Below are 17,819 nucleotides of genomic sequence, written 5' to 3'. Positions count from 1 at the left end.
TCTACATCCTGACACAACCCTATTTTCATTTCACTCTTTCTTCCACATTGGCCCCACTTCTCACAAGCAGCCCCTAATTGAAGGCCTGCCTGGGGACACCTGGAATCCAGTTTCTTTCAAAGGTGCTGAGCCCTCCCAACTGCTCTTGCTGTCAGCGAGAGCTCCACAGGCTCAGCATCTCTGAAGACCTCTCAGATTGGAAACCCACACTCAGATGCCCTTCTCAGCCTTTCTGCATCTTGTGTGAATTTTTCATGCTGCAGTAGGGAAAAGTATTAAGGAAACATAAGGAATTAGAACACCACACACGAATGGAGATTAGGAGGCACTTTACAAAACTCCGTGCAGTTCAACCTGAGGCCATCCCTTGCTGTATTTAAGAAACACAGAGATACAGACAAGGTGTGACCAGGGCACATTGGGACTGTGGGTGCTGGCCAGTGAGGCCTCAGGGCTGTGTTATTCTGGATGTGTATGGTTTTAATATCTGTTCTTTCCCTGACTATAGGTGTATGATGAGGCCTATCATGCTCTCCACAAAGAGCTGCCTGAGGTCAGCACTGCTGTCTTTAAAGAAATACTGACCTGGATCGGTCAGAAGGTCGCAGCTGCTGAAGAATCCAGCCACACTTAAGAGTAACCATCTTGCTACCTGCTAAGTGGTCACGGGGATCTTCTGGGGATGGAAGCTTTTCTTTAAAAAAAAACGTCTCTTTTGGAGAAGATGTAGATCGGAGGGACTCCTGGAATGTTTTTCTCTGAATAGCGCAGGAGGGACACTCCCGTCATTTAGAGAGGCAATTGCCCTAAAAGAGCAAGGGAGGATGTAGCAGTGGGAGCCCCCATTATAAACTTTCCAGGCTGGGCATTACACTAAAGAAGCCTTCCCCCATTCCCTCCCCCCACAATCAATCTATTGCCCTTCTTCTTTGTTCACCCTGGGATCCCTGATGTACCAAGGGTGTATTTATACTGCAATAATCTTTGGAACGTCACTAGTTCAGCATCTTCCATTTTGTACAATTTCTATGCCAGCCATGGACAGTTGCTTCCCTGTCCCCTCAGTCCTAGCCTACGCTGTATAAAAAGTCCTTGTCCTTGAGAGGCGAAGACTGGTGAGTTAGCAAGGAGCATATGGGAGGTGGCAGGTGCTGAGCCCAAGTGGGATCCTTCGGCCCTTGAAGGTGAAAGGCTTCTTTCAAGGTCTGACTGATTTAAACATCGCCTCTATTCACACATAATAGGGAGTACATAGTGACCCCCCACCCTTCAAGTTTGCACTTTGGAAAAGCATGTTTCATAGGTCTTTAATTCCCAGCACTGTGGCAGCACTGCAGGAGGGAGAGGACTAATGCCAGAAAAAATACTTAAAAAACTACAAAGCACATTCAAAATCAGACTACTTCCAACTACTTCTCCCCTCTGCAAGATGAACTTCTCTGTAAATAGTCTTAGGGGTTACTTTGTTAATTAATTACTTGTGCTACTGATACTTAAGAGGTAAAGTCAAAGATTTATTTAAGAGAAACTATTGATATAATATATATTCTGTGTGTATAGGCAGCTTGGAGCTGCGGAGAAGGAAAGGAGCAGAGTTTAAAGAAAGAAGGAGAATCAGTTCCCATCCTGTTCTGTTTCCACCATGGCCAGAGGAGTGTTGACCCACCAAGGTCCACTCCTTTCACCATAGTTTTACAGGAAGGATCTGGTGTCTTCCCTCATCAGTTGGAGAATGGCTTGAAAAATGCTAGAGACCCAAGCTCAAAGCATCTGGTGGGAGGGGAATGAGCAGCGTACATCCTCGCAGTCCACCGCTGGATAGCCAGATATGAGCACTGCAATACTAGGACTACCCATACCACCATGCCCAGGCCAGATTGACACTGCTGAATCCGTCACAGGGGACAGCCATTCACAGGAAAGCTTCCAGATCCATCAGATTCTCATATTAGATGATAGATAGATCCTAGGAAAGCTTTCTATGTGAAGACTCTCTCATTTGGAGATAAGGTCACAGGGCATGTCCGCCTCAGGCATTATACCAGTATAACATAATTACACCAGTGGTGTGCTGCTGGAGTGCTTCGCCTTGGAGCAAAGCCCTAATTACTAATTGACCTCTGCCCGAGTGCAATAGCTAGAGCTCCAAAAGGAAGGAATTCAACTTACCCCTCTCGCGCCTTGTGCGTTACAACAGGCGTTCTGGAAGGAGAGGGGAAAGGATTTAAACCCAGAGAAAAACAATAGCTTCCACGATAGTAGGGAAACAGCCTCCTGAAATGGGCATTTCACAGAAGCTGGAGTCACCATGGTTTCCCTTGCTGCCTACCCTCTGCCTCTTGCCTGGAGGAAAGATGGGGGCATTTTTCACCTGAACATCTTCACAACAGGATCAGTGGCTTATAGGCATCACACCCATACTGCTTCAGTTTCACCTTTCGGAGCCAGCTCGTGGCAGGAATCAGGAAAGGAAACCTTGTGCAATAACAATCAGACTAACTTTAATTAGGTCTGATCTGTCCTCTAGTGAGTATGTGAATGTGAGAAGGCAGTGGACCCACAGCTTTGTCCGTGTAGCTGTTTAGTAGATCCAGTCAGATATTCTGATTTCGACAGACCAGCTCTGGCATGTGTATGCTTGTGGCTTCCTGCCTGCCAAAGAAGAGATGGTTGTAGTTCTCACCAGCTCAGTTGCATTTGAATTCAAATGCTTGCCCAGCTCTTACAATCAACTGCTACCCCCAGCTCTTCTACTGCCCCACCTGCTCCATTGTATTGATTTGTTAGGACATCTTTCCACTAAGAGTAGGTTCCCCTGACAGTTGCCATGAGCTGGGGAGAACAAGTGAAAATGGAGAGGTGGGAAACTCTGCCTGCCTCTTAGGCTTGTAGGGACCTTTGGTGTGAGCCAAGGGTAACAGATGTTCAGGCAAGATGGGGAGTAGCAGAAGTCATTTATAAATAAAAAGAAGAGATTTAAGAGGGGAGGAGATTTGCCAGAGCACTTGGTATTAGCACAGATCCACTCCCATGGAAGTACAAAGGAGTTTTACTGTTGACTTCAGCGGGAGCAGTGCTGAGCACTTTGAAGTCTCTCCCTAAAGGGATAAGCACTTAAAAGAAAAGGGAACTAACTCTAAAGCATCAAGGTCGGAGTCCTGCTGCTCCCAAGACCCTGGATGTAGCCAAAGGAAGGTCTGTGGTTAGTGTCTTTAAAAAAGTGTTCTTCAGGCTGGTCCTCCTGAGCTCTGAAGCACTAGAGAAAAAAAGATGATGATCGAGAGATTTAAAAAAAATCTCTCCAGCTAAACTCAGCAATGTCCTATGGGCTGAAGATACTGCACTGGACATTAAACAAACCCCAAATTAAATGGAGATTGCCATGGCGTTCAGCCACTTTGCTGAAGAACGGTCTTTTAGGAAACTGCAACTGGGAGACCCAGCTGAAGCACGAAGGCTAGTTTCTAACAGACTTAAATTAACATCTCTCTCACAGCTCACCCTTAAATCCAGTGGCAAAGGGCCAAACCCTCAGGTGGCGCAAATCAGGGTTTAAAACAATCAGACAGCTGGGTGTAAATCATCATAGGTTCTCCTAGATCCTGTGAGCTGCAGTGATCTTCTCTATATCAGCTAGGGATCTGAGCCTCAACCTTTCAGTTTGTGCTCTTTAGATGAGCCATTGTCACATATCCAAACTGGTTTACACTGACACATCACATAGGAAATCCCTTCACGGGGGACTTGGCTGGCAGCAGGCAGCACTGCCACTTATGGGAATATAATACTTTATTTTCAAATAGCGTGCACCGTTTCTGAGGAGCACTGCTGGCCTTATGAACTTCCAGATTGCTGTGCTGAAATAAACAGGGACAAGTCTGCCTTTGAGAACAGGGTGCATTTATGACAGCAATAGTAGTCTGTAACTATTGTAGATACCACTACCCATACTGCGCATAGCACCAGACGACCATATCCTCAATGTATTATCCACCTGGTTTTCTATTTAGCCTGCTCTTTTTATATTGGCCACTCTGCCAGCATAAATTTGTTGAGATCACACTTATTTTTCCAAGTAATTTCTGAACCTGTCTTTTGTTTGACTGTACTCCAGTTAAAAAAAAAATATATATATATATATACACATATATATACACACATATATATATACACAAACACATACATACACATATTTTCAGTGGGAATAATGTGTTCAGGCTTAACATTCTGAAAGGAACACAATGTATACTGCAACTAATAATAAAGTTATGTTTTATGAATGTGGTGTGTTTGGGGGCATCATTTGCCAATGTCATCAGACTGTACAGAAAGAATAGAAAAGAGAGAAGCTAATAAACTACCATAAGGGGAAAATACAACAAATCCCAGCCAGTGCAGAACTGCACTACCTTGAGTGCAGTGGCGGGGTGGGAACAACCTGGAGATCTTGCCATCCTAGTGGGACACCAGTCCTGCTGTGTGATGGTGTAGACACCTTCCTGTTTGAAGGTCAATTTTCCTAAGTTCCCCAAACCCACATAATTAGGCTTGTCCTGATCTTTGGTGTTTTGTGAGCGGGCAGGGCAGGGTTAGAGTTTCAGAGAGAGGGGCATTTGAGTAAGAAATTCCCACTCTGTCACACCCCCTGACACGAGCCTGTCTCAAGGGTAAGAGGTGCTAACATCTTACACAGAAGTGGGACATCAAGCCGTGGCTCTGCTCATGCCCCATTGCTTGATATCTCTCTCAGCTGGTGGCTGGAACCCTCTTCCCTGTTGCAGAAGCATCATTAACAAGAGCATTCAAAGGTTTTGGGCCATCTAGAGAGGTTTCAAAGAGGTTGGATGTCTCCAGGGGACCTTCTGAATACCTGTTTGGATCTGACCTGCAAGAGAAAAATTGAAAGAATACAAATAGACAAGAGCCTCTTTAAAGGGACTTGAGGTATTTTTCAGTAGGGAAATGTAGCCCATCTGCAGCAGAAAATTCAACAGGTGCTCACAGGATTTCCAACCGTATCTCCTACAAGCACAGGATTTCAGGAAGGGGAGGGGGATATAGGGAGAGGGGCTTGGGGCTGCAGCAAGGACAGATATGAGGAGGGGAATAAACAGGGATGAGTGTAGGACAGAAGAACAATGGGAGGCTAGAACATGGAAGAGGTGAGGATTAAGTTTCCTACTTGTAAAGCCTGCTTTCACTAACAGAGCGCTTTATTAGCTGTGGCTGGCTCCGTACATATAACTGGCTGAGCTATACAGAGCCCTACTGGGGCTCAAGGAGAACCCCACATCAGTCCCTCTACAAAGAAACAGCTGCAGAAATACTGGGACTTAGCCTTCTCTTTTTTAGGCTGAAAAGGTCCAAGAGGGGATTTGGTACCAGCTTACCACTACATCAGGAGCTCGGTGAACAACTGTTCACCAGGGCACCCTTGGGGAAAACCAGGAGTAAAGTCTACAAACTCCTGGAAGATTGCTTCAGGCTCAACTGTAGGAAAAACTTCTTCATAGCTGCTGTGTCCAGACTGTGGAATAAGGTCCCTTCAGGGGTGGTACAATCACCTACCCTGGAGATCTTCAGGAAGAGACTGGACGGTCACCTTGCTGGGGGCACCTGACCCCAGTTGTCTTTCCTGCCTGGTGCAGGGGGCTGGACCTGATGATCTTGTGAGGTCCCTTCCAGCCCCTTACAGTCTATGAATCTATGACTACAGCCTATCTATACCTAAGAGTGAGTCATGGCCAAGGGCATTAAGAACTTCCCCCATAGGCTTCCCCCAGCAGGAGATCCTTGTCTTGGGGAGAGTGGCCCATTGTTTCAAAGCCTCCACTCCAAAGTATACAGGACTCCTTTACCTCAGGGCTGGGGTAAGTATGATTATTCCCACTACCTTGGAAGTAGAAGTACAGAGTCAGTTTTGCTATGTTTCAAAGCTCTGTCTTGAACAGTCTAAATATTTCGAGCCTGATTTATGACCTTCAGTGAGTTGTTTCATGCATTTGGGCCTTGTTCATGTTTAATCAGGATCCAGATATTACTTTTCTTCCATTTCTTGTCAGTCTTAGGTCCGATTAGATTAGCAGCTCTTTGAGGGAACAGATTCTTTCAAACTATGTGCACGTACGTTACACCAAGGACAATGGGGCCCAGGGCTTGGTCTGGGACTCTCGGCACTGCTGTAAAACAGAAACGTCATCGGCATTATCATGCCTTTTCATTGTAAATGGCCAATTTTAAACATTTGAAAATTGTCTGCCTACACATGCATGGAAGAGGATTTCCTGATATTACAGATCTGCTAAGAGTTTCATATGGAAGATATGAGGCATGGTATCAATCAGCATCGGCTGGTATCAATCAGCTGGTATCTGCTGACTTCTGTGCAACTCAGCTGATCTACACCAGCCCGAGAACCTGATCAAGACGAGAAGAGCCATCATCAGCTCTACACTATGTCAGATGCCTTGTGGTGTAGGAAGTCCAATGTTCAGAACAGGGAATGGGATGAAAATAGGAGAAAGCACCCTTAGACACTCTTGACAGACACCCACCCACAAAATGTTGTGTGACATGGAGTAGGAGTTTAAAAGAAAGGCAGAGGTTTCCTCCTGGATACTCCTTGTTAAGTCTTGATAAGAGTTGAATACTGAAATACCTAATGGGAGGAGATGAACCAAAAGAAATTGAGCAACCGATTCATATTGCACTGAAATCATATTACAAGAGCATGGGTTCACACCACGTACCTGCAGAGCTGGGTTGTGGGTGGGGCAATCTGCTTCCCTGTAAAAATGTTTCATCATCTGTGTCTGTAACAAGTTTATCACATCCATGAAAGGTGTTAACACCTGAGGCAGAAAAATGGTGAGAGTAGGGAGCAGGGGGGCAGGAAACCTTGCTTTACTCACACCTGTGTCATGGTCAAGTCATGGCATGAACTCAGATAAGTCACACCACCTGTTGGCCCCACTTTCCCTATTGAAGGAAGGTAGATAATGATATTAATGCAACTTGGAAACCAGCTTAAGAGTCCCACCAAAACCATTAATAGAACCATTGTTCATTCACAATCTGAGGCACCCGGCCAATTGCCCTTTGTCACAAAGCTCAATAATCAGAGCCACCTAATGCTGCTTCTAGTGGAGCCCAACCTGGCTAACAAGTCTGTTTGTAAAGTGCACTTTTATGGAGCCAGAGGCCAACCGACCCCTCACTGATGCTTTTAACTGCTGCTCAGTGTGGGCAGCAGCACTGAAGGACAGCTTGGAGATTCCTGTTGTGATTCTCAGCATCTCTTTCATGGCCTGTGACTGGAGCCAAGCAACTGGATTTTTAACGAAGTTCTCTGAAAATGGCAAGTAGCATCAGGATCATTATCTCTAAGTGCACAAGATTCATCTCAAAGCAAGAGTAGCTATCTGAGAAAAGTATGCACTAAGTACAATGAAATAGAGAAAGGCAGCTATTCCAAGCTGTGCGTGCTAGCACAGCAAAAAAAGGCACAATAAAATCCAAGATCGCTGACATCGATAGAACTTCACTTGCTCAATAGTCCATGGCCGCTAAATGCACTGACCATCAGAAAAGCAAAGGCTGCACTTATTTAAGAGGAAAGAAATTACAAAGTAGCTGGGGGAAACAGCTTGAAAACTAAATCAGATTCATGGCTTTCTCTAGAAGAAATCTACTAAGATAACAGAGTCCTGCCGTTGAACCTGGCGTTAGCATTCACAGTGCAAAGCTGTTACCAGATTCTTCTGTTTTTTGCCATTGGATTATATCCAGCAAGGCATTTGTTTTGTTAGTAGCAAAGGAATTCAGTACCTTTACAGTACTGGGAGAAACAAGGTGTGGTCCATGGGTTGTGTGAGGTCTGAAGAGAGAGATTCACAGGGGAAAAGGAGTGTGGAGACAGAAAGGCATTTGAGGGGAAAGGACAGACTTGGTAATGGGTGGAACCTGCAGCATGTTAACAGCCATTTCTTAGCAGCCATTTGCTAGCTGGGGGGCCTTTTTTGTCATGTAAAAAGTCCTGGACACCATATAATCCTGGGCTGAGTTTAGCTTGCCATGCTGAGAGAAAGCTAGTCACCATTTTTAGCACAGACCTGGGAGTGTCACAAAGGAGATTTGCACTCCTTGCTTTTGGACAGAGTGTATGGGATAGCTCTGAAGTAACTTTCGCTCTTCTCTGACCAAAGTCTTGACTGGTCCCACTGGGACCTCTGCTGAGCATGAAGGGCTGGTCAACCCAACCCAGGAAGTCAGGCTAACCTAAAAGTGAGTGCAAGCAGAATCTGATTACTCGACGCTCCTGCTAATTATCGAGCATGACTGTAACTTTGGAGACATTCCCACGGAAGTAGCGCTGTCTAAAGTGCACCGCCTGTAGGGTGGTTGTGTGCCTGTGTCAGTTGTTTTCCTGCTCATTGAACAGGGTGAAGACATTTGCCACTGATTTATAACAGTGTCAACACCAGACACACACACAGAGCCAACAAGTAGCTCTCCCAAGCTATTTTGGGAATCAAAGTTGGGGAACATCCATTTATTTCTATACCCAGAACCAAGGTCTCATGGCAGCCTGTGCAGGGATGCGACTGAGGTTCTTACTTTACCCTGTGGGCGTATAGACCAAGTCACACGCGCACTCTCCACAAGAAGCACTTCCTACAGGAACGGAGGCAGAGAGCTTCCAATTCCCTCTGTGATTGTGATCTCCAGGCACAAAACTCTCTATTAACGAGATTCAAACCTATGTCCAAGCCACAATTAAGGCAGGATCCAGATTAGACCATGACAGCTTCCAAGAGTTTCCATGTGGACCAGTTTCTCTAAGTTAGCTTCTGGAAAAAGACAGGTTTCATTAGATAACAAGCCAGAATTATTTGCATGTTGCCTTTTGTAAATACAGCCCAGCAATCAGTTTCCTGCAAGACTGAAATCCAGGCCTCCGTCATGATCAGCCACCACCACAGGCCTGATGGAGCAAAGCCAGGTCCCCTCTGCCACACCAACTCCAGCTGGTTCATTAGGATAATTTAGTGCCTGCCTCAAAATAAAGCCTGTTTGCCTGTACAAAGGCACATGTGGTCCTACTGCTCAGCCAACCTGCTGTCAAAAAAACAGTGAGCCTTAAGTTTAATCCAGAGGCCTTGTTTACGTTGGAGAAGCTTGCTAACCATGGGGCACCTGCAACATCTCTTATCCATTACCAGTATTTTCTGTGGGTAAGCATGCCACCAAATGGAGTAGACATGATGCAAGTACAGATAACTTCAGAGGTCTTCTAGCAATGGAGCAGTGTCATGGAGTGGGAGGCACAGTGGTTCCAATGGCACAAACAGCTCCCTTCCATCTACCCCACAGTGCACCAGGCTCTGATAAGGTGCCTTATCTGGTCTTTATTCTGCACTCTTGGTTGAACACACTACTGGGCTCACTAGCTCTTTTCCCAGCATCTGGTTCTACCACACAGTACTGTCCTGCAATCCCCTGCTTTAAGCAACAAGCCTGTCTCAATTAAAAGCCTGGCTGCGAACATGCTGCCAGCTCGCTGGAGAGAGGCATGCAGACACTGGCAAACATTTGAGGCAAGCAGCAGACTCAGCTGAAGCTGAGGACAGCAAGTTGGCCTGCGCCAGTCTGCAACCAGGTGTCTGAGCATCTTGATGGGGGAGAAGGTCACTCAGTTCAGTGAGCATTCGCAGGGCAGTGCACAGACATGGCATGAGCAATGAGCACCTGTGGCAGCCAGAAGGAATGGAAGGGCCCATGTCTTGTGTCACCTTAAAACCCTACACGAGAGTCAAGTGGCCCTAACACCCCTTGTTCTCTCTGGACATCTGAGTCTGCATCCCACAAGCTGGCATAGATAGAGGCAGCACGCTCCTCACCGCTAGGCAAAATTTGACAGAAGGCTGGGAGCAGCGTGTGTGCAAAACAGCCTCTTCCTTTGCAGCTTTTCCAGCAGGTAATCGTGACACCATCGCCACCTGTGTCTCTGCAAGCTGTCACAGGTGACGGGCAATCTTAGACCGCTGTTATCCCATGCTTCTACATGATCATGGACCGTTTACATACTTGTGTTATTTAGATATATGGGGTTTTTTACCCCTCTGGTTACAACTTCAGTGCAGGAAATGAGAAAATATTGTCCCACTTGATATTGAACTACACACCTTTGGAGTCACTTAGCACTGATTCACAGTTTCACATATGTTGAGCCTCTGGGAGGTAGGAAAACAGCCAGCTTTATCCTCAGCTTCATTGTAGGAAAAATAGATTGGGCCCTTGGTTTGTTTTGAGGCAAACAAGGAGTTACAGCGCCTCTTGCCCCAAGTCACTAAGCAAATCAGTGGCCAGACCCAAACCCAAGGACTCTGCCTGAGCAGCAACCATGAGGCGATGCTTTTGCCAGTCACAGGTGGCCTTTTTGTTCTTGCCTAAAAGCGCAGCTCTGGAGGTGGCAAGGCTGCAGGATCTACCGTGAAACAAAGTGGCATTGTCGCCTATTTCCAAGTGGATGCTAAGTATTGCACTCATGCCGCCACTTGAGAGCACTTTGAAGGGAAGGGTTCCCCGGTGTTGTATTGAGGGTGTGGAGCTGCTCATGGGCCCAGGTGGGGGGACAAAGCAGAGCCATCAACAGGCCACAGACTCCTGCCTCTCCAATTAACCCTTTCATTACACATTGAGTGGGGCTCTTTTGTTAGAGGGAATGCAAGCCATGCAGGCAGCTGCCTAATTATTTTAAAATTAGCTGTGGCTTCCAATTAGAGGAACAATTTTGTTGATGTAAACAAATCAGCAGGTTCTCCAGGCTCACTGGCTCCCATTTCCCAAATTAAGTTCTTAAAGTAGCAGTAAGAATTGCAAAGCCAGACCTTCCCCCACTGACACACACTCCCTAGCAGGGTGTGGGCCTCCCACATTCATTACAGCAGTTCAAGGCTGCCCACCAAAGCCCCCAGGACAGAAAAAGACAGTGCCCAAGGATTATTGATAGGCCTAGGCTTGACACCTCGCTTTCCCCCTGCATGAATGTAGCTGTGCATGCTGCTTGGATGGGGAGAGAGCTTGCTTCAACTCCATGTTCCCACAGTGAAGAGAGGAATGATGCACGGTGGGCAGAACAGGACAGTCGAGGGGACTAGTAATTGAACACAACCTGCCAAGCTTTCCAGGGCTGCCATGACAGAGGTGTTACCTGTTGACAGCTGTTTGGTGGCTTCGGTGCAACGTTCTCAGTGAAGCTCCTAGCCAGATTCATCTGTCCACCTCTTAAAATGGTACTGCAATGATTGACACCTTTATTAGTAGTGAGACCAATAAATAAATGGGCAACAGCTCTCTCCACCATTGGCAAGGAGAAGTAGGGTTGCCAGCCCTCTCCGATTGGCTGGGAATCTACCGGAATCGGCATCAACCTCCCAGTGACTATTGAAAGCAATCTGGGAGATGGATATTGTGAATGGGTTGAACAGTACAATTAATGACATTATGCCATGTTGGGAAAACAAATCCCCCCGAATAGCTTCAGTCAGAGTTGGCAATCCTAAGGAGATGGGGAGCTTGTACTTGCACTGGGAGTGATGGTACCTGCTTGTAGATAAAGAAACAAAAAGATTACTCTCTCTGACCAGAGACTGGATGGAGGAGGGATCTCTGCAGCCCTCTGTCCTACTCCTTACTAGGGTGGCCATCACAGAGGACAGTCCAGTTGTCCTTTGTCCTCTATTAATATGAAACCTGATGCCTTTATGCCCTCTATTTTTCTCTTGAGGACATAAAGGCATTGAGTTTCGTATCAATAGAGGACAGAGTAGCAGAAAACCAGAAGGTCCTCTTCGATGGCTACCCTACTCCTCACCCATTCAAACACCAGGAAAGAATTACTCCAGGTACCTGCCTCTAGCGTCCTTCTCAGTGGCTCTTGCCAAGCATTGGCTCCACATCTGCCTCAGGATCCTGTGCTTCTGACCCCAAGACCTGCAATCAGGCTCTATTTTTATGCTTTTTGCTCCTAGTCATCTGCCGGTTCCTGGAGCCTGAGGGCTCTCCCTCTCCTGACTTAGCCTGTTATTGCTTTGATGAGCTCAGCCCACAACATCCTGTAAAAAGAACTGGCACTTTGCACTAGCCTTCGAAATGTACCATTAAATACAAGAGAGAACTTCCTTATAGAAAGGTGAATCATGTATGAAACCTGTCTAATAAAAGAATGATCACAGCAGGCTCCAACCCACCCCTAAGCAGCATTTGAGCTTTTATGGTGGCAGATTTTTTTCCCCCCGATTATCTAAGCTCTCAACAGGAACCCAGCTACAAGTGAGAATCACAGGGCCTACTAACCTTGCTCACTTTCACCCAATTGCCTGAAATTATGGCTGTGTCAACACTGGGAGAAAAGAAGATTTAACTAATGTTAATGGGCCTCACTCAGTTAAAGGGTATCAAACCTCTATTTTGGTATCTGGGTGTTTTCCTTCAAAAGGAAAAGTCTCAAAGAGGCTAAAGCTACAGTGAATTAAATTAAGTCTCTGAATTGAAGACACCATGTACTTCATGCACTGTAATTTAGGCACACTGACTTCACTCCCTATGTAGACAAGCCCCAAGACCATTTCCTTCACTTTAAACAGCTTCCTGAAAGTCACAGCTGTCAGCTCTGAGGGTGGTGATAGCATCTGTAGATCCCACTTGCCCCCTGTGGGGCCTGAAGGACGCAGCTCCTACTCCACTCCCAAATACTTTCTGAATGGTTATTATATATTTCTCCATTCTAAGCAGAAGATGTTTGAGTCACCAAAGAGTCCCAGAAATGCTAACTATGCCCGTAATTCCAATAGGATTGGTGTTGATTAATAGTACTCACATAGGAGAAGAAAATACACAGGGGCCAGGATCAGCTGTAGGGCACTGAGAAATATTGCATCAAGAAATATGCAGGTGATGGAAGATCTCTGAAGCTGTCAGTGTAAATGCTGACTTGGTGCCAACACACTGCGTGGGAACTCCACACTTAGCTCAGTTCCTCTGAAGAGCCTCTTTGAAATTACTGCCTTTCTGTTTCATCACTGACCTACTGCAACAAGAACAAATAAGGGGTTGGTAGACAAGAGAACACATTAGAGAGGTGTTGAAGACATGGCTTGAAATGGGTGACTTACTGAAGCCATGACATGAAAGGGTAGTTCAGCTGTGAGAGTACTGCCTTTTGGGAGAACAAGTTCTATCCCCCTCTGCCAGACTGCCCATGTCACCTTGGACAAGTGGCTGAAGCTCTCTGTGCATCAGTACCCCATTGACAAAACGGGAATATTGCCTGGGGGTGTTGTGAAGAGGAAGTCATTAAATGAAGACCATGCAAGTCAACTAGAGCAAAGCTCAAGTGGCCCTTATCAACCAACAATGGGGGGGAATTTTCATCTGGACAATTTGCTTAGCTGGTAAAATGACAGCACTTGCTAACTGGCAAATCACTGCTTATAGGATTTATAGGCTATTAGAGGAAATGGAGAAAGAAGTTGGGCTGTAATTCACTTCCAAACTGCTGACAAGCCAGCATGGATGAATTAGGGAGCTCACACATTTATTGTGCTCTCATCTGAGGGAAGGCAGTCTGGTCACCTTTGCTGTCTTCTTTAAGAAGGAACCAGGTGGAAAGGGCCCTGGAGCATGAGGCCAAGTTCTGATGTGATCTGAGGCAGGTGAATTGACAACTGTACCTCTGTTTCTCAGTCCACAGAATGGGGATAATGCTTACTTACCTTCTGAAGAGCACAGTGGAGGTCTGTGAATGAAGAGCACCAAATGAGGCCCCGCATGTCGGACAGAGAAGGAGCCGGGTGTGTAAGAAGAGACCCAAAAACATGGACTATCACAGTTACAAGGCTAGCAGCACTTTGACTCCTCTCCGAGTACACCCACCAGGTGTTTCCTCAAGGTGGGATGCCATCGCTTTCCCATTCTGACAGAGTCCCAAGCTTCAGCCCCCTTACGGTTCAACCATACTTACCCGATAGGATCTACTCTTGTAGATCCAGCATCTGCAAATCTTTCTTTTGGGAGCTTGTGACCCATAGCACAGCCTGGCTGCTTTTCCTCAAGCAACGTAGCATTTAGTCTCAAAAGGAGGAATAAAGGAAATCAGAAAATGGATTTTAACACAATAAAATGCAATACTCTTGCCTTTCCCTAAGTCCTACCAAGCACGTGTGTCTTTGCTGGAGGGGCTGAAGGAATTCATCTGTAGCAGTCTGCTCCCTGCTAACACCTCCCTGACAACAGCCTCCGCCATCTCTCTACCAAGCGATTTCTTTAAAAGATTCTGTGCTTCCTTACAATAGTTTTATGCTCAGCACTGACAAAATAAGCTTCAACATGGACTGCAGACTGAAAGTAGTAGAGCCACCGCCGGACCGGACCCAGAGGGGACTTTCTGACACCCACCCTGCCAGATGGACCTTCACTTCACTCCGAGAGGATTTCTCGACCGCGGATGACCCCGCTCCACCCGAAGAGGACCCCTGCGATGAGACTCTGTATGGACTGAGGCACTTCCTCTGAACCACTTCCTCCACCATTGCGGACCATTGTAACGGGTTTGTGTGTATCTATCTCCTTTCTCTCTCAGCGTCGTGAACCCCCTCCCTCCCCTTCCCCCTTCTTCCCACCCCCGGGCTTAGTTGGCTAACTTTGTATCTCCTGTAACCTAGTTGCGTTCCCCTCCTCACCCCTACCCCTCTATTGTTAGTCCCTCACTCGGGCAATCTGTATGTTCCTATCAGCTTTGTCATCTTTTTTCTGGATTCCCAATGCTAAACATTTACTAATAAAAGTCAGTCTTCTCAGCCAACACCTCAGACACTGTCTCTTGATAACCCCACCTACGCTGACCAGGAAGTTGGACATGTGGAACTATTTGGTTGCCTTCTTCATCATTTCCAAACAGCCCATGTATTAAATTAAACTGACATATGAATAGTGTGACCTATTACATGATCCAAATGTCCCAATATCCAAGTCACATATCAGACTCAAAGGTTAGTACAGAGCAATCCCACATCCCTTCCAAAGGACTCTTTCAGAGGCAGAGGTTAAATTATGCATTGGATTATTTTCCTCTCTCCAAGGGAGTAAGTTGGGCAGAGGATGCTCTTCAGTGCCTGGAATATATCAGAAATCCAGATGGAAAAAAAATCCTAAGAGAGCAATTAAGAGTCTGTATGAATCTCAGGATGTGCTCTAATGTCTAATTAGAGGAAACTTGGCTTAGAAAGCCACTTGTCCTGTTGGTTCTTTCCTGATTCCACATCCTGGGTTGCTCATGCCATTTTCTTCTCTTCTGTAGATGTTTTCTTGAGAAGGAGCTGGCGTGTCTTCATTTTGACTGACCACCTACTCCCAAACTAATGCCCAATACTATTTCTTTTCGCAAAAAACAATATACTTGCTCACATACCTGACAAATTAGCCATCCTAAATTGGGGTGTGTGTTTTAAGGAAGGTGATTTCTGTGTCAGAATGAAGGCAAGAGGAGGTGGGAATGGCTGGTAGGGGCTGGCTCCAGGCTATTTATGCAGGCGGGGTAGAGCCCACTCAGTGCTACTCACCCTCTCCTTGCAGCTAACCTCTCAGAGCTGCTGCTGCATTGACTGCCTAGCCAAAAGCTGCTGCCAATTCAGCAGCCGCTGCGATAGGGTTAAACTTTAGTTGCAAGGAAGAGTGAGTGACAATAATGAGCAGACTGGTTCCCTACTCTAAGAGGCCTGACTTGGGATCAATCCTTTTGTTTCTTCATTCTGCCATCCCATCCTTCTTTCCATCCTTGTTTTTCAGTTAAATAAATCAAAGCTGGGATGGACAAAGTTTTTCTGTCACCCAGGAAACAAACCATATGAATCTGCACGAAAAGGAGGATCCCCTAAGCCTCACACAAGCATACATTATAAATACAATTTTTCCATCTGATAGAAGTTAGTTCATCTCGAGTTTCATTGGTTTCTTTTTGACAGGAAGGTCTTCACCCGCATTAGCATCACTGGAGTCTCTAAAGTAGACAGATTCTCTGGTACTTACTGATACTTTCAAACATGGTGGCCTCTAACCCTGCTCTTAGCAGGTGTGTCCAGAATACAAGGCCAATGCCCAATGGGTGTTGAGGCCTTGTGTGCACTGATGCTTCTTCCTACTGTTAGCAACGTGTAGCTGTCCTACTAGCAAGATCTTGCTGACACATCCACCTCCCAGGTACAGGTACAAAATTCTTGCCTTCGGCCATTGTTTCTGACTCTGTGATCCCACACTCCAGGGTAGGAAGGATACTATTTTCCAAAATAGTTTGGTGCTCTCTGTAGTAGAGCGTGACTACATAAGTGCATAAACTGTCATTAAATAATGAGGTCAGGCCAAGGTAAGGAATCCTCTCACTTCCTGACTCTATGCAGCCAATTTAAGGAGATGGGACAGTTACCCAAAGTGGGAATTTGGCCAGGGTGCCTGGACAGCTCCCAGAACAAAAAAGCACTCCAAAATTGTCACTATTTAGTGGTCAGGATTTTCCAAAGTAACGGCTCATCTGAAAGAGTTTTCTCCCATACATCCTGCATACAGCATTCCCAACTTCTCTGCAAGTGTCTGGGATGGCAGGGGGAGGGAGAAGAAGAGTGGGGGGAACCCCACTGATAGATTAGATCTTAAAATGACTTAAAAATTATTTGAGCATTTGGGGAGGGAGATTAAATTCACTCTAAAAACAGCAGATTGTTGGCTCCCGGTATAGAAGCATGTTTAACAATATTCATAGAAATATTGGCTCTTGTGCTAGTCCATGCCAACAGAATGTGAGAATTCGTACTCCTTTAGATGCTGGTTAGGGGGGAAATCAAAACTGATCTTTCCTGCAAAGAATAAGGCAACATAACAATTCCCTGTCTGAGCAAAGGAAATAATTCAGAATTGTGTCTTTGACTTCCTCCAGCACTGATCTCGCCATACAGATTCCTTCATGTAGATCACTGACAGTCTCTAGCTTCAGTATGCTCCTGTCCCCCACAGAAGTGGTAGGGTAAAGGAGAGAGCTTTTCTGAGGTTATTTATACACCTTAACATACCACACAGTGATGCAAGTCCCCAGAGTTTAAAAAGAAAAAAAAAAAGATTTCAAGTCTAAATAATAACAGACTGTTCACAGAGAAAATAACCATCCAATTCCCTACAGATCTCACCTCCCAGCACCTCAGTCCACACTTGGCCAGTCTCTCTAGGTGTAGCTCTCAAGTATTTCAGAGAAGCAGAGACTTCTGTGTTATCAAGGCTACAATTCTCCTTTCTCCGTCCTTAACAGCTGGATATCCCACTAGGCAGTCCTGATTTCTAAGCTTACCATTTCAGAGGAGCACGATGTTTATAGGAGGTACTGACTGACAGCCCTGAAAATCAGAAGTCCTTTTCATCTGTCAATGAGGCAGAATGCAAGCATACTGGAAATTACATCTCTGTACTGCACTATCAACCAGATTAGACAAAACCCAGTAAGCTTTTTGCACCAAATTTTAGAAAAATCACAGGCTCACAGGAAAGTAGGGCTGGAAGGGAACTCACCAGGTTATTTAGTCCAGCCCCCAGCTTTAAAGTAGTGCATTTAGGGAACATAGCCTGGGCAAAACCCTGCAAAACCATGGGTACAAGGCCTCTTGGGACCCTGAATAAAATACTAGGGCAACTAGCCCACAGTCATGGCTACAGCAGTATCACTATGGGCTAGCTCAGGGGCAAGCAATTATTTTGGGCAGAGGGCCTTTTACTGAGTT

At 45.9% G+C, this 17,819-nt stretch overlaps 1 protein-coding gene across 2 annotated transcripts in view; it reads left to right on the top strand.

Moving 5' to 3' along the window:
- Nucleotides 1-4,280, top strand: part of MGLL (monoglyceride lipase) — a 129,239-nt gene extending 124,959 nt beyond the window's left edge. For both annotated transcript variants that reach the window (XM_019504942.1, XM_019504941.1), the window contains one exon: nucleotides 509-4,280. In XM_019504942.1, the coding sequence (XP_019360487.1) occupies nucleotides 509-634 (126 nt within the window). In that variant the 3' untranslated portion in view covers nucleotides 635-4,280. The remainder of the gene's footprint in view (nucleotides 1-508) is intronic.
- The last annotated feature ends 13,539 nt before the right edge of the window (nucleotides 4,281-17,819 follow it).

Source organism: Gavialis gangeticus, unplaced genomic scaffold, assembly GCF_001723915.1.
Source record: "Gavialis gangeticus isolate Ggan-Ray unplaced genomic scaffold, GavGan_comp1, whole genome shotgun sequence".
NCBI classification, from domain to species: Eukaryota; Metazoa; Chordata; order Crocodylia; family Gavialidae; genus Gavialis; species Gavialis gangeticus.
The sequence above is the reverse complement of the archived record's forward strand: the minus strand, read 5'-3'. Positions and strand labels throughout refer to the sequence as shown.